The 26,692-nt window shown below is 36.6% G+C and overlaps 1 protein-coding gene across 4 annotated transcripts in view; it reads right to left on the bottom strand.

The window, feature by feature from the left end:
• Nucleotides 1–26,692, bottom strand: part of BTRC (beta-transducin repeat containing E3 ubiquitin protein ligase) — a 183,004-nt gene that overhangs the window by 48,174 nt on the left and 108,138 nt on the right. For all 4 annotated transcript variants that reach the window (XM_040254223.1, XM_040254222.1, XM_040254224.1 and 1 more), the window contains one exon: nt 14,675–14,764. In XM_040254223.1, coding sequence (XP_040110157.1) covers nt 14,675–14,764 — 90 coding nt within the window. The remainder of the gene's footprint in view (nt 1–14,674; nt 14,765–26,692) is intronic.

Below are 26,692 nucleotides of genomic sequence, written 5' to 3'. Positions count from 1 at the left end.
TAGTTATCAAAATCTGAATGGACACATATATTTGGTATATTTACATAATGACATACTATACATCAACAAAAATAAATTACAGCTATATGCAATAATATGATTCTCAAAAACATTATGTTGAGGGAAGTAAGACAGTAAAGAATATACACTGTATGATGCCATTCATACAAAGTTCAAAGCCAGGCAAAACTAACACATGATGTTAAGCTGTGAGGAGAATGGCTAGCCTTGGGAGGGGAATGACAAAGAAGGCAGGAGTGGGTTTCTGGTATCGGTTTTTTCCTTTCCTCCTCCTCCTTTTTTTAATCTTGCTAGTGGTTATACAGATATGTTCACTTTGTGAAAGTTTGCTGAGCCAACCTCAGGGTCTCCTGAATACTGTATTGGAAACAGCTTATTATATTCATAAAAAGAGAAATAAGGGTGGATAAAGTCCTGTTTGGTTACAGATACATAGTCCTAACCCTTATTTTCTGATATAAAGGAAACAGGGAGTTCTATAAAAAAGATTTAAAATTTCGCCATGGCACAGCTTTAGCCTTTATTTTCACTTACGACCCTTTGGCCACATACAGACAACTGTTCCCATATGCCACTACTCTGAACAAGGTTAGAGCTCCCTCTAGCACTTTTAACTAAGTAAACATCACAGGCCCTTACAGAGCTGACACAGTTTGGTGCTGCCCACGGTTAAATGCAATATGGTGATTTTTATTTTTAATTTGCCTTAATTGTTGCTACGGTATGAATAATTAATAGGCTGCCTAAGCCAGTTTTGTAAAGTTCACAATACAGAAAGCCAGGAGAGAAATATCTACTTAGAAAGGAGGCTTAAAAATGGTTATAACTGCTACAATATTAGAGAATTTGGAGCATTTATTCATAATTTGTGGCAACATTTATGTCTCACCAACAAAAAAGCATGCTACCAAGCACTTCCTACTAAAAAATTCTTCTAATCTTCATCAATTTTTCTATTCATGGCTTCACAACTATTGTACATATAGTACCAAATAAGAGCAAAGTAGGTCAGTGTTAGGAGAACCTTGCTCTTCAGTGGAGAAGAGGAAGGTTTGGCTGTAAACACTTAACCTAGTTCCATCCATTCTAAAACAAGTATTTATTAGCATTAAATAACCCCCTGGACAATAGAGGCTATTCAAATTAGCCTGTATTCTTTTCCCATGCTTGTAAATTCCCTTCTCCACTGAGACCTTAACCAATGGAAATTATGTTATCAATGTTTCCACTCAGGAATGTCTGTTTCATGTTTGGATATGCCAGAAAGTATAATTTAGTTATGATGTTGCAATCCTACACATTTCAGGCAGAATTTGAGCAGTCTCTGAAAGTTCAATGATTATAATACACACCATCTGGGAATGTAGCCAGAAATAAAAGGGGCTTCATTTTTCATTGTTGGATTTTAAATCTTCCCCTCCCTGAAAGAAACACTACTTATCAACATTCTGGTTAAAATTAATACACATATAAAACCAGTTAATTAATAAGTTCCTTGAATCAAGGAGAGAGAATTAAAAAGAAAGAATATAAAGAATTAAAGTAAACTCATTTTAGCCAAGACTATTATGTGTTATTCATAATTTTGCATACTAAAGTTAAGAAACAACATTTTTGAGCTATAATAAGAAATAAATATTTCCTATCAACCTTTTTTTAGCATACAGATCCCTCAAAAAGTATGTCTAAAGTCATAGGAAACTTTAGCAATTTCCAAGGGAAATTTTTATCATTTTTTTGGTTAGCATTTTAAATAGAGATTAATACAAGTCAGTACGACTTCCTCTCTCATGCTCTGGTTACACACAAGCACTGCTCTGCCAAAGACAGTAGTACGGCATGGGTGTCAGCACTGGATCTTTCCTGCACATACCGCCACAAAGCCACAATGCCAAGTTACCACTTACTTTGGTTTTGCATCATGTCTGCTGGTCACATAACACGGCCACATTCACTCCAAGGGCAGCTCAAACTAGGGGTGAAATATTATCTGAAAACAGTGATTCATTAAGCTACTGAGAGCTTCAATCATGAGTTGTGTTTTTCCTAAGATAGGATCCACTACTGCTTCTCTTTTAATTCCCCTCATATCTGCTGGGAGCCATATATCATGAACTAGAACAAGAATGACAGATCTAAATTAACACAACAGAAAAGCTATTTGATGCTGCCTCTTGATTTCTGGGCTTCACTCTCTTTCGTGGCATCCACAGGCTTCAGAACCCTGGCGTTAATTAAGCCACAGTTTTATTACACACAATCAAAAGCCTGAAAAGAAAAGCCCAGATAGTAAAAGGAGATTACAAGTTTCACTTAATAGTTTTATCTTTTTTTGTGGTTGCTAATTGACGTATTTTAAATTTTTATCTCATATGGAATGCTGAAAAGGAAAATATCAGTACTGTAAGTGTAAGAGGAGAACACAAACCTAAAATGTATTACCGTATCATGATTTTACAGAACCAATTTGCATACTTCTGTGTTTTCCAAATCATGGCTACTTGTTAATAAATTGCTAACACTTAGTAGGCACCACAGAGAACTTTTTAGAAAATCCCCACACATTTGCTTCATCTGGCCTAATTTCTATGTACTAAAACACTAAACACAGTGACTGAAAACACACAGATATAGGGTCAGAGAGTCTGGGTTCAAATTCTAGTTTTGCAACATATCTTGGGTAAATTGCTTAATACCTCTCAGTTATAGTTAATCTGTATATAAAATGGGGTTGTGTATGCTTAAGGAGGTTGTCGTCGGGATGTGAGTTAGAGTGTATATAAAACCCTTAACCCTTAGTGTCTGGCACACTGTAAACATTCAATAAATAATGGTGCAAAAGGCTGTCAAATCTGATGACATAATCTCTGGATTTTAATACTTTAAATAATATATATCAGACTCAACAAATATAAGTTGAGAATCTACCTTCCACAAGTTAAAATTAGTTCTACTCAAACTCTACATTGACAGCAATTTATTTTTGCATACGATTTGCCTTTTACAGGTAACTTCTACCATATATTTTCAACTGAGAAGCAGAGTAAAAACTCTAAAATTCAAACTTCTGAAGTTTCAAGAGAACTAAATAATAGCATTAACTGGAAACCACGAGCAACCTAAATAGCTGACTAAAAGATTATTTGTATAAGCAAACAATGATATATAGAATGAATAAACAAGGTCCTACTATATAGCACAAGGAACTATATTCAGTATCCTGTGATAACCCATGGAAAAGAATATGAAAAAGAATGTATATTTATGTATAACTGGATCACTTTGCTATCGAACAGAAATGAACACAAACTTGTAAATAAACTGTACTTCAATAAAACAAATTTTAAAAATTAGTTATATAAAGCTCTCATTTAGGATCTACTTTTATTGCATGTTCTCATGTTATAATGTTGAGACAGTGGCTCCTAGTGTCCAGGCTAGATGTATTCAAATTTACATTTCTCAGTATTCAAATCCTCGAAAAACAACCCATATCCTTTTATTATTGCAAACGGAATCTACTATAATCTGTAATATGATGTCTACACCTATTCCTTATCAAAATGTAAAACATAAAAAATAGTTGTATTTCTTGGACTTATATTCAGAACCTACCTCTTCTCTAGAATTACCTAGAGGAAAAAGAAAATTCCTTCAACCTATCAAATTGAAAGTAAAAAAAAACAAAAGACAAAACACACTATACTAATACTACCCAAAAAAAAAAAAAAAGCCCCAAACCCACACATATTAAGATTCAAGGAAACTGATTTTTTTTTACGTTCCCTAATCCATCAGATTTTAAGTATGTCAACTATAAGAATAAGAAAAAATACACAAACTGGAAATGAACCTCACACATAGATGTAAATAAAGCCACTCTTTAGGTTGCCCATTAATCCACAAGTGGCATATTCATCTTATTTACAGTATTATACCCCCTGCCATGATATTCCATTACAGAGTCACGCTACACACTCCATAGTTAACACTGTAGGAACCATCTCTCTTTAAACACGGTTTTCTCTCTATTTCCCTTTAGGCTTGCTCCCAAGTTTTGTTTCTTGCTTCTTTTAATCTTTACAATTAAATTTCTTATGTTACTAGATATTCCAAGAAAATGTGGATAAAGTTAAAGAGTACTGTCTGAGGTATAAAACATAATTAAATTTATGTTCATTCTTCTTGAAGTATTTCAACATTTCTGTTTATCATGGTCTTAGTGCTCCACATGAGCAAGTGCTTCTTACATATATTTATATGTCAATCTTAACTATCAAAAACTTCTATCCTTTCCATTAGAAAATGCCTAGGGAGATTTTATATACACATACACACACAGAATAACAGTCATGTTTGTTTGCTTTTTGCTTCATTTGCTTTTGATGAACCTGTTTCTTAATTACTCACTGTCCCAAGCCTTCTCTTTACTGTCTGAAACATACAAGAAATTCAAAGTCCAACTATTAATTCATATACCCTCATCCTGTCTTTATAATCACCCAAATGTCTAAAAGCATGCATGCTTACAAAAAAAATATTTACTGAAGTATAATCACACTGAGCCTGGACTTTGAAGGGACTTTTTTTTTTTAGCTGATAAAACTAATTACCAAGTTTAACCAGGAAAAGTAAGTTCTTGGTGTAAAAGAACTGCCAATATATGTTTACACTGTAAATCCTGACGCAGAGATTTGGATGAGATTTGTATTCCAAAACAACTTCTATTGATAAAACAATTACTAAGGTAAGGTTACCGCCTTCAACTGATTGTACCGGACTCATACTAAGGTTACCACACTGATACTAAGTCCAACGACATGAGGTCATCTTCAGTCCTTTAAGGTAGGTGATTATTACTGAGTAATAAGCATTTACATTTGCATAGAGTAGTACAAAAGTAAAAATATCTTCATTCTGAAGATACAAGAGAAAGAAAATGGATCTTTAAAAACTCCTTATGTAGGAATAAATCCCAAACTAATAACTGAGGGTGATGAGGAATTTCGAAAAGATTATTGTAGCATCAGAGATACAACTGGTTCTGTACACAAGAACTTTAAATAAGGGTGTATCAGGTGAGCTCCAAAGGACTAGACTAATGAAATTTTCTCTAAAGCAAACCCTACTGATGAGATTTGGGATTAGTAGAATTTAAGGTGACTTGGCAACTCTCTCTCTGTAACAAAATTAAAAGAGAGTTTCTTGGTCATTCAGTCAGTTAGAAATTTCTGTTATTACCAGTGTAAACAAACAAAACAAGATGCTCTCAAAAAAAAAAAAACCACAACACATATATTTTAACACTGATCTTAAATCTTCCTGGAAAAGAGCTCTAACAACAAGAACAAATATGGTAAGATCATTAGGTCAGATGGAATTCCACAACTGTAGGAAAATGGAAAAATACAATTTAATTTTTGTAGAAACTTAGTACAGTCATTTAAATTCATAGCTCATTTGCCTTACAAGAAACTGAAGTCATAACACAAGAATAAAATTTTGCATGTATGAATACTGAGCTCATGAGTACTGAAAGGTTCAAAAGGAGAGCTCGAGTTTCACAAGCTTTATAAGTGATCTATTTACACCATATGACTAAGAACATACTTATTCATGGAAAGCTTATGAACCTAAGGCTTCTGGAACTGTCAAACTAGGAGAAAGGAGAATGAAAAGGCACAAAAATCCATAAAACTATAAGAATAAAAATTTTTCTTCTAGATTAAGGAATGCAGAAAAGTTATCATGCAAAATTCTAACAAGTGGGCTTTAACATATTAATATACACAATAGCACAGATCTCTTAGACAGTGAAGGGGGGGTAAGTTCTAAAGACTATTTAGCATTAAGCGACTGATCCTAAAATACTGATACATTTAAGTCTTACTGAATATTTTCAGGAAAAGCTCATTATTGTTTAAAAAATTAAAACAAAAAATCAAGTTTCTGACAGAATTGCAAGAGCAGTACTGAAGATTTTTAGAGGGGGAAAGAAGGTAGGGAGATGGGTACTAGGAGGAAGTGAAGGGCCTTTCTTCTATGAGTTTTGCAAAGAAGTAGAATATCAGGGACTCATTCTGCAAGTACAGTATTATAGGGCTGCAATAATGAATTTCCATTAGTTATATATATTATTTTAAAAGTCCTATTAACTATGTCCTAAAAAAAATTAGTTTACACCTAACCTGAATATTTCATACTATAGGATCTTTTCTGTTAATTCTATACTCAGATGGGTACCTGTTAACCAGTTTTTACGTATTATTACTTTAAATAAATCCCTAAAATAACTATTAATATCAAGAAAACAAATTTATGTATCTTTGGGAGATAACTGGATTCATCTACATAGACTGTATTACTTGCTTTTACAGTAAATCACTAAACTTAAGATACAAATTCTAAAATACTGCAAATCCTGGTTGCCTTGTTTATTTTCCCAAAGTCAAAGCCTGCCAAAGGCAGCCAAGAAAATGGGTGCTGATTTGGTAGAGAAAATCTGGCGCATTAATGTCTTCTGTAGTCTTATACCATATTTCCTAATATTTCACGGATGATTAGCCAGGTTACTATTTTAGTAAAAGTGAACATTAAGTGGATGAACTAGCCTTTAGTTTCAGTTACTACCTGGATTTTTTTCTCCCTCTTCCTCTTATAAACACCATTCATTGATATTCAATTCTCAATTATATAAATTGAAGTAACACAGTCTCCCACACGAAGATGTCAATGGCATAGTGAAAAAACCCAAATAGTGAATTTCCTAATAAAAAGAATCAGGAAAGGAATAAAATTTAAACAAGCCATAGCTTACGCCTGGATGAGGGTCCTCTCATAAACAATTAAAAATGACAAGTCCTCTAAATCAGAAAACCCATATGGTACTTGCAAGGAAAACTCTATATTGGAGGGGTGGAATGTTGGGAGGCTGACAAGGTAGACCTTTTTAAGTTTTAATTTCTCTGGTTACTTGATTTTTTTAAAAAAATCAAAGGTTAAAAGCCAGAGTGAAATGCCGGAGAAAGTGTACTAGTAATCAAAGTTCTCAACGAACCCTGATAGAATTACCATCTATAAATCATTAATATAGCAACCATATTTGTGACAATACTTTGGTAAGTAGGCAGCCTTTTCTTACTTTCTTGGAGTTGAAGTAAAATTGGCATATACCATTATATTAGTTTCAAGTGTATAGGTAGTATTTTTTTAAGTTTTAAACCAGCTCTAGAGTAGAAACAATGCCTGTATATACTGCAACAAACGTGTGATGTAAAACCCAAAGTTTTTTTTTCATTTCCTCTTCAGGAATTGTGCCTGGCACTGTGCAGCTGTGGTGCTGCCTTCATCACTCCCTCTGTTTCCAGTCTTGCTAATTAAAAGGTTGATCACAGAACAATGCTCTTCTCATTAATTTCCGTGTTCCGATTGGGCAGGATCCCTGCTTACCCCACCTGATCTTTTCACACTGCTGAAGTTAATGTGACAGGAGCCCGAAGATGAATTACCTGCTGCCATATTGCCCATCGCCTCCAATCAGGAGCTATCTGTGTAAACTGATTGTTCTAATTTGCTCTCATTATTTTTACAATATCAGGAGAAAATAACGCACACAGCTCACTGTCAAAGCCATGAAAATCAGCCATTAGTTAAACTCAGACACTGAGTGGCTTTATTAGAGGCACTGCAGTTTATTGATGTAGCTCCATTCAAACAAGGCGGCATTTGCTTCACTAGAAGGAAATGTTTATACTGAAAGTAAATATTTACTGTAATAATACCCACAGCAACATGATATTTTGAAGAATCCTGTACTTATTTCATAAGCTTGGTTTTGACACAAATTAACAACAATGAAGAGTTGGGCTGGCACAAGAAAGTAGATAACATTTAATACACACACAGTAGCATGAAAATCTATTAACTCGAATATGTGAGCACTCTTTATCTCCTATACCCTGTATAATAAGAAACTCTATTCTGTGACTACAAATGCTCATCAATCAATAAATAACAGAGGTTCTACTTTGCACAACACAACAACAAATATTTTTCTAAAACAGTAATTTTATGACTTAGGAATCAAAATGATTTCTATAATGATCATAGGTCTAAAGGATAAAAACTATATTCTTATACAATGTAAGTGTTCAACAAGAAAGATTACTAATCCTAGTATCATAGAAATTCACAATATACTTCAGAATTAGAAAATAAGAAGCATAATAAAGCCAGCTAAGCAAACAATTATCTGTGTTTTAAACCCTTCATTAAGAGATGTTTCTTAAAGCAGAAGACAGAATTCTGTACAAAGGTTTGATAGTCAATGAGATAATATATTTAAAAGATTTGTCCTGGGCATAAAAGAAAATATATTTTCCTGTTGTAAAGAAAATGCTAAACTCTAGAAGAAAATATATTTTAATTTGGCATTTCTAGGCTTGCCTAGCTAAGAACATTTTGTAAAAATGTTAGCTAAATGCTGCCTGAAAGGCATTTGGCAGGGGGAGGTGCTAGAGAAGGAGGGTTTAAATAACAGAAACTGATGCCTTTTAAATAAAGGAATTTAATCCACACATTCTACCCCCCTCTCCCCCATTTAGTATTAGAAGGAAACATGGCCTCCTCCTGTTTTCTTTCTATACTGAGATTCCTAGGTAATGTGAAGGCAAGAGTATGCCCTTCTTGCTGCTCCCCTTTTAATGGCCACTTTTCTTTTTCTAAGAAGCGTGTGCCATGCTTTTCTCCTTAAAATTCCTGCACTAAAAGACTGCACCATACTGCACTCCGCAAAACGTGCTGATGGCGCCAATTACAAGCCCCCAGCCGAACGCTCCAGCCCCCACCATTCGGGCAGATTTATGCGGACTCTTGCCGACGTTATTACAAGTCAGAGTTTATTGGGAAATTGTTACATTATGCGGAGTGTCTAACAAATTGCTTATGCTGCTATAATTGGATTACAACAGCCGCTTGCTCCCACCGGTAAGATTAGGCAAGTAGGACTCCTGCCGATCTCTGAGCGTTAGCAGTAATTTTATTTGCCTTGCCTCTCTCTTTCCTAACAACATGCCTCTCTCCCTGCCAGCTGTCTGCTGAAAAGGCACAGGCTTGTTCCTTGGCCCTAACAATGCAATTACAGCCCCGCAGATCGCACTGTTTGTGCATTAAGTACAGAGCCAAAACGAGGCGAATTGATCGTTTGACTTTTGGAGAAGCCATGTGATCTCTCGGTGCGGGTGATCCGACATGCATCAGCAGGCAATACTGCAGTCAGTTCTTGATGAAAAACTTCCTTCCTTCCTCTTGCTCTCTCCCAACCTTTCCTTTTTCACTGAGAGAGACACTGACTGGGCTCATCTCATGCTAATCTAGATCAACCCACAAAGACAAACTCAATCTTATTAGCACCCTGGCTAGATAGAAATGTGAATACATTCTAGCATCTTGAAGTGCCTCAGTCAGATATATCAGTGGTTCCCAACAGTTGAGCCACTGCTGCTATCTAAAAAATGGTTCATAAACAATTCACTGAAGGGAAAAAGTTTACAGAAACACTAGAGTTCAAAAGAACTACAGAAAGCCTAGGTTCTGGCAAACAAAAACTGCCTTGGAAAAGCTCTGTTATAAGTTCAGTCTATTCAAGGAGCCATCAAGAAATCAGCTCTCGAAACCCCTATCCTGCCTTTCTCCGCGGCTCTGCTCTGCTGAAGATGCTGGTAGCCGATGTGCAGAATCAATGCCTCTAACTTCAGGCTTAAAAACAGTCAGGCTGATCCCCACTCAGGGCAAAGTTTAACATATTTTGTTGACAGCTTTCAGTTTCTTTTTCTTGTTTGTTAACAATGAGTCCAGGTAGCAAGTAGTTACTCTAGACCATAATGCATGAAGATTCTCACTGGGGTCTTGACTTTTCTTTTTAATTAACTTTCTTGAAATGGCTGAAAATGACTTAGAATTTTACCAATTTTAATACAGATCAGGATTCCTGTTTACAGTTTCTCCTCCAGTGGCATATGCTACTTAGGATTCCTAAAGCTGATTACACAGCAAATGCGCAGTCAATCTGCTGATCCATTTTGGTGCCCTGTGTTTGTATTCTTAAATATCATGCACATCTAGAAGGTTATATATTCTCGTATCTTTAGTCAGACCAAATACACACACACTTTATCTATATTGAGGGTCGTTGATATTATTATTACTTCAAAGTGAGCTTGGAAAAGTCACTGTATTAGTATTTCTCAGCACTTCTCTGTCACCCCCATTAGCATTCATTAAATTCATATAAATATTTAAAGACAAAAAATATTACTTCTGAACTTAATTCCTGCCTGTTTAAAACAGCAATGAGCTTAATGTGTAATGCTTATACTTCACTTTATAATACTTTACTTATAATATGTATATCTTACACTTTTTCCAATCACATCAGCCTCAGTGATATGGTTAAATCTCAATATATTCTCCACAAAGCTACTCTTTAGACCCAACAGAGGAGCTTGTGCATAGAACAAACCATCTGACATGCTACTTGTGGAACAGTATATTAAAGAAGCCTGTTAACATGTAGTTTAAAACTCAAAAGAAACTCTGAACAGCTGAAATGCCTTATAAATAGCACAGACCCAGAGGAAGTGCAAACGTCTGCATTGTGAATTGTAGATCTTAATTACCGACAATGGCTGGTACAGCAAGTAGCACAGAAAAAAAGTGAAACAGTTGCACTGTTCATGGTTGGCAATAATTCTTCAGGAAAATATTTACTATCAATCAGTTATGAGAAAAGGGACTCTGTGCTCGTAAAACAGCACGTTGCTTCTCATACCAGGACCATTTTGCTTCAGCATAATCTGAATTTAAACAGCTTGTTTCCTGCGGATATAATTTTGGAAATAAATAAAACAAGTCTTCTATCAAAATCTGGAGTGAGTGGAAAGGAACATCACATTTTTCTGTCTCAGTCAGTTACAAAAAGATTATTAGTCTGAAGTAAAAACAGTAACAACAAACAACAACTACTATAATACAGAACACATCTACAAAGGACTGTGAAAGGGGTTTATTTTCTAAATACAAAGAGGCAGAACTTCTCTGACCTAGGCAGAAATCTAGGCAGATGGTTCAAAACAACTCAGTTTTAACTGTGGTGTGTGTGGAAGGGTGTATTATGGAAAAGCCTGAAACCAAAAAATTTCAATAACTAAATAAAGTCAATAAAAAGATAAAAATTAATGCTCTTTATTTTTCCAGTTAGCTTTCTTTACCAATTAAAAAACATCACAAAGGCTGACAATTAGGTACAACATGATTATTGATTTTACAGACTAAGTTGGCAGTCAATAATGACTGTCCATTTAAAGCTACAATAAACACAGAGCTTATCATGTTCCAAACACAAATCTCATGAACTACAGGGCTATAATTAGTAAGAAGGAAGGCTATAGAAGAAATAAAAAAACATCTCAATGCCTCCAAATATTACTTGGATTAAGTTATACTCTGAAGTGTCTCTTTCATAATTTTTATCTTAAAATATTTTCTTAAGACTCATTCTTAGAGATTCAAAGATTATGATTAACCCAGAGTAGCTGTAGTTTGCCTTACAACTTTACTTTCTTGTATTCTAAAGAAGACTAAGGGTCTCTTTTCATAGACCTATTATAAAACATGTATTTTAAGATACCCCTGGCAAAGAAGAGTCACATCCATAGGTTAGGTTAGGGGTCCAAACCTAACAGTATTGCTATATTTAAAGGGATTAACTGGTATTAATATCTTCTCTAAAACTCATATAGACAGTATTCAATAAGATCTTAGACTTCAATTACCATCTCCACCCAAACCAAAGTCACTCCTATCAGAATTAGTTGTTTTGAACTAGAGGACAAAAATGGTTGATATCACTGTATTATAGCTGCTCTCCATGGAGATGATTGGACATTAAAGGCCACTGCGGAGCACAGTCTGAATCAATAATAGATACCAGTACCAAGTTAAAAACCACAGCCATATCAAGTACAGCAGGTGAAACTATCAGTTTAGGGCTAAAGGTGAAGAGCATGAAATAGGGACAAGCTTACAGACCTACAAAAATAATGGTAACTTATTATTTTTCAAAGGGCAAGCAATAAATGAGGCCAAGAGCAGCAGCACAGAATCATGAGATACACATAATATATGTAAATAAAAAAGGGAAAACTCTTTTCCTATTCCCATGTTATTTCACCTCACTGGAAACTGTTGCAAGAAAGAAATTTTTTCAGCTACATGTTTTTATTTGCCTTGACCAACTGATTTGGCTCAAATCTGAAGCAATGAAACAAAAGATGAAGATGTGTGTCAATAAAAGGAACCAGAAAGTTAAGTGGGTTCCAACAGGAAATAAAGAAATCATTATTAAACTAGTATATTTAAGGAGATGATGAAAGGATATAGGTGGCAGAGTAATGTTAAGACAAGCAAGAATGGGATGAGAGGGTCACCATCTGGGAGCAACAAAAACAGATGAGAAGCAATGAGCAAACTTATTTCCTCACCCAAGAGCATAGAAGAAATTATGCCATTGTGCCTATATGCACCACTGAAGTAGAGGATAGGAGTGGGGGGAAAACACCATCATACAGACATACACCAACATAACTATGTAGCTCAGAGATCCTGGCTTACAAAGTAGTGAGAAAACAAAAGGAACAGATGCTCACTTGGCCAGCTCTCAATGAAACTCATTAAAATCATCACCCTGTCCTTGGATCAGTGCTCATGCTAAGATTTTACCTTGTTTAGCCAGAAGTCACCCACTTGTGATGAAAACTGAAAACATCATGGCCAAAATAAAAAGATTATTTTCAAAGGCCCAAATTATTGGTCCCCCATCTCAATGTACAAATGCTGGATATAAAACAGGGTCAATCAGCACTTGATGGCTGTGACTATATGACTGAAAAAATAAATATGTTAAACTGTAATATTCAGATTTTGCGGTAAATCATTAAGATGTTCTAATTTATGAACTTAACTGATTAATTCTACCTATTTCACCATAATTTTTAATAAATTTTGACATTTCTCTATGGCTCATTCTCAAAGGTTGTATTTTGTATGATATCTTTCCAGTTGATAAAGTAGGTCCTTTACCAACTGAAACTACTTCATGTTTTAAGAAATAAAACAAAATAAAAAATACTGCCATCCTTCAAGTTTTGTAGCAAAGAATGCAGACACATGATACAAAGCCTGGCTCTAATAACAGTAACAGACAAGCCTGAATGTATAATACAATAGATTAATTAAAGTTGGGAGTGTTGTAAAAGTGACAAATTCCTGAAGAGTTATAAAAGGCAGTTAATTTTGCAGATAGAGTAAAAGTTTGGAAACAGGGCCCATATGGGAATTTCACTTACTTCTGGAATAAGCAAAATGGCTGGTATCTAAATTTAGGTCAAAGTTCCTGAGTAATTAGAGATGGAAAACTTGAGGCATAGTTGTTACAATTATTAGATTGTAAGAACTCTAATACCTAAGATTATTTTTTGTATCTAGTCTATTGATACAGTAAACATTTATACATGAGAAACAAGTAGCTCCATATGCATGATTAAACATACTTGTCCAGTCAAATCAAGACCTCCAAAGCAATATATTTATCAGTAGCTATTCAATAAATATTAATAGTGACATAAAATAACTGGATTTTCTATAGTATATTTCACAATCCTACAAAGGTATACTCTATACTCAATTACATTTTAAAACCACCAATGGACTTATGAAAATAACTGTATCTTTTTTAACACAAATCTTTTTTTTTTTTTTTTTGGCCAAAGGTCCATCTAGTCAAAGCTATGGTTTTTCCAGTATTCATATATGGATGTGAGAGGTGGACTATAAAGAAAGCTGAGCGCCGAAGATGTGATGCTTTTGAACTGTGGTGTTGGAGAATACTCTTGACAGTCCCTTGGACTGCAAGGAGATCCAACCAATCCATCCTAAAGGAGATCAGTCCTGGGTGTTTATTGGAAGGACTGATGCTGAAGCTGAAATTCCAATATTTTGGCCACCTGATGTGAAGAGCTGACTCGTTTGAAAAGACCCTGATGCTGGGAAAGACTGAAGGCAGGAGGAGAAGGGGATGACAGAGGAGGAGATGGTTAGATGGCATCACTGACTTGATGGACATGAGTTTGAGCAAGCTCTGGGAGTTGGTGATGGACAGGGAGGCCTGGCGTGCTGCAATCCATGGGGTCACAAAGAGTTGGACACAACTGAGTGACTGAACTGAACTGAAATGCAGAATGTTTAGTTACCCAACTAGGGATAGAACCTGTGCCCCCTTCAGTTGAAGCTTGGAGTCTTAAACACTGGACTGCTAGGGATGTCCCACACAAATCTTATTTGTAATAAGCCATAATTAGTGTCAAGCAACAAATGTGGATTAGACTAAGGTGTGACCAGAGAACACAATCAAAAAACTCTGATGCGACTGAAGAGATAGAAACTCCAACTTGCAATCTGCTTTGGACATAACGATGCTTGCTGTATTCTTTTTAACAATTCTATAATACTCTTTAATAGCAATACTGAGTAAAGATATCTATAGATAAACCATTGTTATGATGTGACATAACATATATTAATGTGTAATATTACTTACTTTGACCACACAATTTTCAGTCTTCATAGCAGTGCTTGCTAGACATACTGTCTCTTGATTTAAGCAGAGTCTGGCACAGCTGTTGTATGTCTGCAAAGAGAATATTTTTGAAATAAGTTTAGGTACTGAAATACTGTCATGCAGTTTTCAAATTCTGCCCCATTTCTAAAAATCAACACACAAATAGCTCCTATGTGTAAATTCTAGATTTATGGGAGCTGAAGGACAAGGCAGACATGAGGAAGTAAAGAAAGCGACAGCCCAAAAGTGCCACTGATGTGCCATGAACAAGTGTGTGAGCAGTAGTGACTTCACTGTGTATGAAAGGTAGAGGTGTCAGTTATTCAGAATGGGCAAAGGACTTGAACAGAGATTGTGCTGTGCTTAGTCAGACCCCCATGGACTGTAGCCTACCAGGCTCCTCTGTCCATGGGGATGCTCCAGGCTAGAATACAGGAGTGGGTTGCCATGCCCCCCTCCAGGGGATCTTCCCAACCCAGGGATCGAACTCGGGTCTCCTGAATTGCAGGCAGATTCTTTACCATATGAGCCACCAGGGAAGCAAAATAGAGATTATCCGAGAAGATATACAAATGGCTAAAAAGCACATGAAACGATGCTCAACGTGACTGATTATGAGAGGAATGCAGATCAAAACTACAATATGTTACCATCATATATCCATTAGGATGGTTACTAATAAGGAAACAAAACCAGAAAACAAGTGTTGGTAAAAATGTGGAGAAACTGGAACCCCTGTACACTGTTAGTGGGAATGCAAAATGGTATAGCCAAGGTAGAAAAAAAAAAAAAATACAGTAGCGATTCCTCAAAAAATTAAAAACAGAATTACTATATGATCCAGTAATTCCAATTCTGGGTATATGAACTGAAAGTGGAGTCTTTATGAGATATTTGTACACCCACATTCATAGCAGAATTATCCACAATAGCTAAGATCCACAAATTTCCACTGATGGATAAATGCATAAGCAAAATGTGGTACGTACATACAGTGGAACAGTATTCAGTCTTAAAAAGAAAAGAAATTCTGACATACACTATAACATGGATGAAACCTAAGGACCGTATGCTATGTGAAATAACCCAGTCACAAAAAGACAAATACTGCATGATTCCACCTAGTCAAAATCATAGAGACAGAAAGTAAAATAGTGGTTTCAACTAGCTGGGAGAAGGAGGGAATAGGGAGTTACTGTTTAGTGAGTACGGCATTTCAGTTTTACAAGATGTTAAAAGTTATGGGAATGGGTGGTGGTGGCTATTATACAACAATGTGAATGTATTTAATACCATGAACTGCATATTTAAAACTAATTAAAGTGGTAAATGTTACATGTATTTTACCATAATTAAAAAAAAGCAAAAACGCTGGTTAGCAAAGCTTCAACAGTACATAAACCGAGAACTTCCAGATGTTCAAGCCGGACTTAGAAAAGGTAGAGGAACCAGAGATCAAATTGCCAACATCCGTTGGGTCATAGAAAAAAACAAGAGAGTTCCAGAAAGACATCTACTTCTGCTTTATTGACTATGCCAAAGCTTTTGACTGTGTGGATCATAACAAACTATGGAATATTCCTAAAGAGATGGGAATACCAGACCATCTTACCTGTCTCCTGAGAAATCTGTATGCAGGTCAAGAAGCAAGTTAGAACTGGACATGGAACAATGGACTGGTTCCAAATAGGGAAAGGAGTATGTCAAGGCTGTATACTGTCACCCTACTTATTTAACTTATATGCAGAGTACATCATGTGAAATGGCGGGCTGGATGAAGCACAAGCTGGAATCAAGACTGCTGGGAGAAATATCAATAACCTCAGAATGCAGATGACACCACCCTTATGGCAGAAAGCGAAGAGGAACTAAAGAGTCTCTTGATGAAAATGATAGAAGAAAGTGAAAAAACTGGCTTAAAACTCACCATTCAAAAAATGAAGATCATGGCATCTGGTCCCATCATGTCATGGCAAATAGATGGGGAAACAATGGAAACAGTGAGAGACCTTTTTTCTTGGGCTGCAAAATCACTGCTCCAAAAGACTGCAGCCATGAAATTAAAGGACACTTGCCCCTTGGAAGAAAAGCTATGACCAACCTAGACAGCATATTAAAAAACAGAGACATTTCTTTGCTGACAAAGGTCTGTCTGGTCAAAGGTATGGTTTTTCCAGTAGTCACGTATGGATGTGAGAATTGGACCATAAAGAAGGCTGCTGCTGCTGCCGCCGCTAAGTTGCTTCAGTCATGTCCGACTCTGTGCGACCCCATAGACGGCAGCCCACCAGGCTCCCCTGTCCCTGGGATTCTCAAGGCAAGAACACTGGAGTGGGTTGCCATTTCCTTCTCCAATGCATGAAGTGAAAAGTGAAAGTGAAGTTGCTCAGTCATGTCCGACCTTTAGCGACCCCACGGACTGCAGCCCACCAGGCTCCTCTGTCCATGGGACTTTCCAGGCAAAAGCACTGGAGTGGGGTGCCATTGCCTTCTCCAAAAGAAGGCTGAGCACCAAAGAATTGATGCTTTTGAACTGTGGTGATGGAAAAGATTTTTGAGAGGCCCCTGGACTGCAAGGAGATTCAACCAGTCCATCCTAAAGGAAATCAGTCCTAAATATTCATTGGAAGGACTGATGCTGAAGCTGAAACTCCAATACTTTAGCCACCTGATGCGAAGAACTGACTCATTGGAAAAGACCCTGATGCTGGGAAAGATTGAAGGCAGGAGGAGAAGCGGATGATAGAGGAGGAGATGGTTGGATGGCATCACTGACTCAATGAACATAAGTTAGAGCAATCTCTGGGAGTTGGTGATGGACAGGGAGGCCTGGCATGCTGCAGTCCATGGCGTTGAAAAGAGTTGGACAGGACTGAGCGACTGAACTGAACTGATACTTTATTGTAATATAACTGGCCAATATATTGATTAAAATGTTTCCTTCTAGTCTTACATTTTTACTGAAAGTACAAGTCACGGCTCTCAAACATTAGTGCCCATCAGAATCATCTGGAGGACTTGTTAAAACACAGATTGCTGGGTCCCATCCCCGGAGCTTCTGAGAACTTGCATTTTTAACAAGTCCCCAGCTGATGTTAACATTACTGGTCTAAGAATACTCTGAGAACTCTTGATATACACATATGTGTTGAAATTAAAGAGAAAAGTCTTAAGACACAGGTGATCTCATAATCAATAATAAGACAATATCAATTTTCTAAAATTCTAGATTTATAGAACAGTTGCAAAATAGATATGAGTTCCTGTACCACCTTTCCCAGCTTCCCTTTACATTGAAGTCTTACACAACCAGAGAATATTTACAAAAACAAACCAACTAACCTTGGTACAATACAAAGTTAAGAACTTACTTGACTTTCACCAGTTTTTCCACTAACATTCTGCCGTTCAGGATCTAACTCAACATCCCATATTGCACTTAGTTGCCATGTATCCTTAGTCTCTTCTAATCTGTGACAATTTCCCTGTCTTTGCTTATCTTTCATGATTCTGACACTGCTGAAGAGTACTGATTAATCTACAGAATGTCTCTCAGTTTGGGTTTGTCTCATGTTTCCTCAAGATCAGACTGAGGTTGTACATTATTGGGAAGGATACCACAGAGGTGAGGTGCTCTTCTCAATGCACCAAGTCAGGAGGTACATTGCTGAGTATTCAGAAATACTGATGTTAACCTTGACCATTTGCCTAAGATTGCGTCTAACAAGATTCTCTAATATTAGCTTAACATTTTTCATTTAGAAATTACTAAATATAGTGAGGAAAATACTTTATGCAAATATTTTGCTTCTGCTTCAACTTTTGCATGCTAATTTTAGCATACTGCTGGATCTTGCCTATGGTCATTTTTACTGTCGCGTCCTAATGGTGATTTTTAAATTTCTCTCTCCTTCTACATTAATTAATTGGGATTCTTCTGAAGGGAGAGCTATGAGTTCTTCCATTTGTCTGCTTATTCATTTATGTACTTATTTATATTAGCAACGGACACAGATATTTTAAATAATTCATTGTTGGTCAACTATCATTCTTTGGAAAAGAGCAGATAGATAAGAATAAAATTTAAGAAAATAGAGCAAATAACATTATAAATTTGAGTTTCCATTTAAACAAGTTAAATTTTTTTTAAATTTATCTACTTAATTGTTTTTTCTTATATTATTTAAGTTAAAATTATTTCAAACACATATTTTAAAAGAATAAACTGGATCATCTGACATTAGTGTACAGGCACTATCGGCACATGTACATCTGGACTCAGGGTTCAGTACTTCTTTCACAATTGCTAATACCACAAACTATTCATGTACAGACAATACAATTTTTAAGCTGTGTTCTTAAGACATTTATGAAGCAACTGGTATATACTAAATAAAATAAAACTTTAAGCCAAAGTGTACTAGTTCCAATAATGGCAGAGATGTTTGTTTGTATTAAATTAACTCTTCTCAGATAACAATTATAAACCATGGAAAAAATATTCAAAACAAACAAAGGCACTACAGGTTGACCAAAAGTAGGCGGAAATTGGGGGAAGAAGAGGATTGAGAAAGAGGAGAATCACACTTAGTAAGATCCATGTTTACGTGCTTTTTCCATGAGGGTACTCACTAGGCTATTTGATGCAGGATAGCTAAAAATTCAATTAGAAAGACAGTCTATTGGCTTGGGGAGCTCAGGGCAGCCACAGTGGCTCGAAATTGAGAAGAAAAATAGAAAACAGAAAGAGCCAGCCCTTCCTCTGGCAGGGCGGAAGCATCAAAACATGCATATAAATTTCTCCCAAATCTACGGCTAACCTTCAAACTACTTACATGAATGAGAGACTCCAAATATTCCAAAATAAAGGAATAGCTAGAAGACTGAAAGATATGAGAAGAGATTCCAGCTGCTGCCCATGAGGAGACATCGGGTTTTGAATTTGAATTTAGAGGAGCTTCATAAGCATCTCAAACTTTCTAATGAAAGCTTAGAAAGACCCTGCATTCAGACTAAAGAGTAAGTCTGAGGACTAAGGGATATGCCTCAGGACTAAGGGCAAAATCAAAACACACCTGCCCTAACAAACTTAAAAACAAGACTCTATGAAGTCACAGTGATCAGCCAGTAAGATAAACAGAGGAAGATAAAAGAAACCAGAGTCTCCACAATGTATTGTTTATAATGTCCGCTAAACAATAAAAACTACTAGACATGAGAAGAAGAAAAGGGATCCATAATAAAGAGAAAAAGAAATCAACAGAAAATGACCACGAGATGATCTAGTTATGGGAATCAGTTCATAAAGCTTCTACAGAAGCTATAACAAATATGTCCAACAACTTAAGGAAAGATACAATTACAGTGAGTAAACAGATGGAAATTTTCACCATTAAAATAAAAAACTAAAATAAGCCAAACAAATTCTAGAATGGTAAAATATGTTACCTGAAATTAAAAATTTACTGGATGAGCTTAAAAGCAGGTTGGAGATGGCAGAAAAAAAGGCCAATGAACTTAAAATAAAGATCAACTGAAATAATCTGAAGAATAGAAAGGGTAAAAGAAAAAAAAGAACAGAGTCTCTGTCACCTGTGGGACAATTTTCAATGATCTAATATCATGGAATTGGAGACCCAGAAGAGAGGCAAAAATGGGGCACATGAAGTTATAAAAATAGTGACCAACTATTTCTCAAATTTGGTGAAAACCATTGGCTTGCTACTATAAGAACAGTAAATCCCAAAAGATTAAATACAAAAACCCCCTAAATATCAGAAAATAAAACCTAGGTCCAAGACAGTCAAAACTACTGAAAATCAGTAACAAAAACAAAACCTTAAAAGCAGTCAAAGAAAAAGGGGATGCCATATATTTGGGAGCAACAATGTAAATAATGGCAGATTTTTCACCGAAAACAATGAAGTCTAGAAGACAAAGGAATACAATTTTTTTTTTGCAGGTGATGCTGCACCTCATGGCAGGGACTGAACTGAACCCTTGGCAGTGAAAGCGCCAAGTCCTAACTACTGGACCACCAGGGAGTTCCCAAGGAACAGGATTTTTTAAAGTGCGAAGAGGAAAAAACTCAAACCAGGTTTCTTACCATTAAAGAAGAATTACAAATATGAAAAGGGAAAAACCTAAAACAAACTCTGTTGACACTGTATTGGAACTGGAGATATCAATGTGAACTCATGGTTTTCAAAATATATAATACAGATATAAAATAAATGTTAACATTTAAATCCTGGCTTCTAAATACAATTCTGCACTAAAAGGAGCCATAGCTCCCTGGAGAAGTGGTTGATTCCTGGAATGGACAGAGTAAATACAAGACGAACCTGGAAATATTCAGGAAATGATGGACATATATCCTAGGGGCACAGATGCCAGCCTAAATGGGCTCTCATTTGACAAAACAGAAGAGTATTAAAATAAAAGACATTAATAGATTACAATCTGTTGAATAAAATAGGATACATTTCTTGAAAGATACAAATGACCAAAACTGACAGAATAAGAAACAGAAAATCTAGACAGTTCTATAGGGGCTTCCCAGGTGGCTCAGTGGTAGAGAATCTGCCTACCAATGCAGGAGACCCAGTTCAATCCCTGGGTCGGGAAGATCCCCTGGGGAAGGAGATGGCAACCCCCTCCAGTCACAGACAGAGGAACCTAGTGGCCTATAGGGTCGCAAAAGAGTTGGACATGACTTAGCAACTAAATTAACAACAGACTGCTCTATAACTATTAAGGAAGTTGAAATTATTAGAAACTATTACACATAAATGGCTTCCCTGGTGGCTCAGCTCACTCATGTGGGAGTCCTGGGTTTGATTCCTGGCTTGGGAAGATGCCCTGGAGGAGGGCATGGCAACCCATTCTAGCATTCTTGCCTGGAGAATCCCCATAGACATAGGAGCCTGGCAGACTATAGTCCATGGGGACGCAAAGAGTCGGACATGACTGAGCAATTAAGCACAGTACATTACACATAAATTTAAAAAAAATCTTCCCACAAAGTAACACTTCTGGGCCAGACAGTGTTACTGGTGAATTCTATTAAACAGTAAGGAAGAAGAACATCACAACAAAGATATCAGAAAAAAAAAAAAAACCCTACAAACTAATATCCCTTATGAACACAGACACAAAACTTAACAAAGTCAACTGATGTGATTCTCCATATTAATAGAATGGGAGGTGCATTTGACAAATTAAACACCACTTTATAATTTAAAAAAATAAAAAAAACCTCAGCAAGCTAGAAATAAATGGGAACTTCTGCAATCCCATAAAGGGCATCTAAAAAAAATTCAACTAACATCATTCTTAGTGGTGAAAAGACTATTTAAAACTCTCTCATGACTGGGAACAAAGCAAAGATGTCCTCTTATCACATCTAGTCAACATTATATGGAGGCCTTAGCAATTCAAATAAAGAAAAAGAAACAAAAGGCAAGTAAGTTGGAAAAGAAAAAAATTCTCTTTATTCATAAATGATAGGAAACAAAGACAACAGTCAAAAACCAACTGCATTTATATACTCTAACAACAATTAGAGAATGAGAAAAGTTTATAATAGCACTGAAAAACATTAAATATTTAGGAATAAATCTAACAAATTACATTCACAAAATGTACACTAAAAACTGAAGAAAAAAATTGCTTAGAAAAATTTTAAAAGACAAATGGAGATACATGTCTGCACACTGGAAGACTCTTATTATTGAGCAGTTAATTCTATGCAAATAGATATTTCAGTTTCAAAAAAAATCCAAATCAACACCCCACAGACTTCTTTTTAATAGACATTCTAATGATTCTAAAATTTATATAGACGTGTAAAGTACCTATAGCCAAAACAATATTAAAAATAAAAATGTGGAGGACTCACACTACCCGATTTCAAGAATTAACAAAGCTACAATAATCAAGACGGTCCAGTGTCCAGTGCAAGGACAGACACTGCTAAAAAACAGAAGACCTTGAACTCATTGTCTGTGTCACGCAGGGACATGAAGTAGGAGTTGGTCAGTGCCTCGGCCACTGATACCCTTTGCTCTGCATACAGCAGCAAGCAGCCTTCTTTCCAGGTTTAGAAATAGACTACATTTGTTCAGCCAACTGATTTCTGACAAAGGCACCCATGTAATTCAATGGAGGAAAGGAAAGTCTTTTCAGCAATGGTTCCAAAACAAGTGAATAAAAAAGTATGGGGATTGTACAACACAGGGAATATAGCCAATATTTTATAGTAACTATAAATGTAGCATAACCTTTAAAAACTGTGAATCACTATACCGTACACCTGTAACTTATTATAATATGATATAAAATACATCAACTGTATTTTAATAAAATAATGAAATAAATACTATAATCACTAGCCAAGCAAAGAAATCAGAAAATAAGTACAATAAAATGTTAATAATAAACTGAAGGAAGAAATAAATTATCTTAATAATTTTCAGTCCAAAAAAGTATGGGGAAAATAATGAGCCTCAAACTCTATTTCACAGCACACTTAAGAATTAATTTCAAATGGGCCAGAATGCAAGGTAAAAACTAAATTTTATAAAGCTTCTAGAATAAAATCTAGAATATCATGAGGTAAGGGTTAATTTCCTTATAATCATGAGGTAAGGGTTAATTGACTGAACTTCATTCAAAAATCAGAAACTTCTCATCAAAAACACACCATGAATAAACAGGCAAGATACAGATTGTGAGAAGATATTCAGAACACACATCTGACAAAAGTCTGTTATCTAGAACTAAGACAGACAAAAAAGATCTTCATGACCCAGATAATCATGATGGTATGAACCTAGAGCCAGACATCCTGGAATGCAAAGTCAAGTGGGCCTAAGAAGCATCACTACAAACAAAGCTAGTGGAGGTGATGGAATTCCAGTTAAACTATTCCAAATCCTAAAAGATGATGCTGTGAAAATGCAGCACTCAATATGCCAGCAAATTTGGAAAACTCAGCAGTGGCCACAGGACTGGAAAAGGTCAGTTTTCACTCCAATCCCAAAGAAAGGCAATGCCAAAGAAAGCTCAACTGCTACTGCTGCTAAGTTACTTCAGTTGTGTCCGACTCTGTGCGACCCCATAGACAGCAGCCCACCAGACTCCCGTCCCTGGGATTCTCTAGGCAAGAATACTGGAGTGGGCTGCCATTTCCTTCTCCAGTGCATGAAAGTGAAAAGTGAAAGTGAAGTCGCTCAGTCGTGTCTGACTCTTTGCGACCCCATTGACTGTAACCTAACCAGCCTCCTCTGTCCATGGGACTTCCCAGGCAAGAGTACTGGAGTGGGTTGCCATTGCCTTTTCCGAAGAATGCTCAAACTACAGCACAACAGCACTCATCTCACACGCTAGCAAAGTAATGCTCAAAATTCTCCAAGCTAGGCTTCAACAGTACGTGAACCATGAACTTCCAGGTGTTCAAGCTGGTTTTAGAAGGGGCAGAGGGACCAGAGATCAAATTGCTAACATCTGCTGGATCATGGAAAAAGCAAGAGAATTCCAGAAAAATATCTATTTCTGCTTTATTGACTATGCCAAAGCTTTTGACTGTGTGGATCACCAAAACTGTGGAATATTCTTAAAAAGATGGCAATACCAGACCACCTGACCTGCCTCTTGAGAAACCCATATGCAGGTCAGGAAGCAACAGTTAGAACTGGACATGGAACAACAGACTGGCTCCAAATATGGAAAGGAATACATCAAGGCTGTATATTGTCACCCTGCTTATTTAACTTATATGCAGAGTACATCATGAGAAACACTGGGCTGGATGAAGCACAAGCTGGAATCAAGATTGCAGGAAGAAACATCAATAACCTCAGATATGCAGATGACACCACTCTTATGGTAGAAAGCGAAGAAGAACTAAGGAGCCTCTTGATGAAAGTGAAAGAGGAGAGTGAAAAAGCTGGCTTAAAGCTCAATATTCAGAAAACTAAGATCATGGCATCTGGTCCCATCAGTTCAGTTCAGTTCAGTTCAGTCGCTCAGTCGTGTCCGACTCTTTGAGACCCCATGAATCGCAGCATGCCAGGCCTCCCTGTCCATCACCAACTCCTGGAGTTCACTCAGACTCACATCCATCAAGTCAGTGATGCCATCCAGCCATCTCATCCTCTGTCGTCCCCTTCTCCTCCTGCCCCCAATCCCTCCCAGCATCAAAGTCTTTTCCAATGAGTCAACTCTTCGCATGAGGTGGCCAAAGTACTGGAGTTTCAGCTTTAGCATCATTCCTTCCAAAGAAATCCCAGGACTGATCTCCTTCAGAATGGACTGGTTGGATCCCCTTGCAGTCCAAGGGACTCTCAAGAGTCTTCTCCAAAACCACAGTTCAAAAGCATCAATTCTTCGGCACTCAGCCTTCTTCATAGTCCAACTCTCACATCCATACATGACTACTGAAAAAACCATAGCCTTGACTAGACGGACCTTAGTCAGCAAAGTAATGTCTCTGCTTTTGAATATGCTATCTAGAGGTTTGTCATAACTTTTCTTCCAAGGAGTAAGCGTCTTTTAATTTGGCAAATAGATGGGGAAATGATGCAAACAGTGACAGATTTTATTTTTGGGGGGTCCAAAAGCACTGCAGATGGTGACTGCAGCCATGAAATTAAAAGACGTTTACTCCTTGGAAGGAAAGTTATGACCAACCTAGATGGCATATTAAAAAGCAGAGACATTACTTTGCCAACAAAGGTCCATCTAGTCAAGGCTATGGATTTTCCAGTAGTCATGTATGGATGTGAGAGTTGAACTATGAAGAAAGCTGAGCGCTGAAGAACTGATGCTTTTGAACTGTGGTGTTGGATAAGACTCTCTATAGAGTCCCTTGGACTGCAAGGAGATCCAACTAGTCCATCCTAAAGAAAATCAGTCCTGAATATTCATTGGAAGGATTGATGTTGAAGCTGAAACTCGAATACTTTGGCCACCTGATGCGAAGAACTGACTCATTGGAAAAGACACTGATTCTGGGAAAGTTTGAAGGCGGAGGAGAAGGGGACGACAGAGGATGAGATGGTTGGATGGCACTGACTTGATGGACATGAGTTTGAGCAAGCTCTGGGAGTTGGTGATGGACAGGGAGGCCTGGTGTGCTACAGTCCATGGGGTTGCAAAGAGTCAGACACAACTGAGCAACTGAAGACAGACAATGCAGTTTGTTTAATGCAAACCTCCCCCCACCCAGATACTTAACAAAAGAAAATATCTTAATAGCCAATAAGTACATGAAAAAGTATTTAACACATGCTCACCAAAAAAGCTTAAAGGACATTCATAACAACTTCATTTTAAAAAATGAAAATAGCTCAAGTGTCTATCAAATGAAGAAAACAAAGTGTAGTATATTTATTCAATGGAATATACTGTACAGTAAAAGAGAATGAACAACTGGATAAACACAGCAGTATAGTGAATCTCATAAACATTATGCTGAGTGAGAGTGAGACCCCAACATGTATGATTCTGTTACACACAATTCAAGCAAGGTTAAACTAATCTATGACAGGAAGCTGATCAATGTTTGATTCACTGTGGGCAGGGAAACTGGTTGGAAAGGAGAAGGAGGGAACTTTCTTGGGTAATGAAAATGTCCTATAGCTTCACTGGGGTGGTGGTTACATAGTTGAAAAGATGTCAAAAATTCAGTGTATGAAACATTTATTTCAATGAAAATATAAAAGTATGTAGTTAATATTTCGGGGATAAAGTACTAGAGGTTTGAACAGTTAATAAAAATGTTATTTTATTTTTCTGAAAAAAAAAAAAATAGTCATGGCAGGTAGAAAATGAATTTTTCTACAAAATTTTTTTACCCTCAGAAATGAGTATAATACAACTCAGGGGAACATTAGTTAGATTCAGGAAACTTGTAGGAGTTTCCAGAGTAGGGATGTGCATACATGCTAAGTTGCTTCAGTCATGTCTGACTCTGTGCAACCGTATGGACTGTAG

The sequence above is a fragment of the Oryx dammah genome, unplaced genomic scaffold (genome assembly GCF_014754425.2).
Source record: "Oryx dammah isolate SB20612 unplaced genomic scaffold, SCBI_Odam_1.1 HiC_scaffold_14, whole genome shotgun sequence".
In the NCBI taxonomy this organism is placed as follows: domain Eukaryota; kingdom Metazoa; phylum Chordata; class Mammalia; order Artiodactyla; family Bovidae; genus Oryx; species Oryx dammah.
The sequence above is the reverse complement of the archived record's forward strand: the minus strand, read 5'-3'. Positions and strand labels throughout refer to the sequence as shown.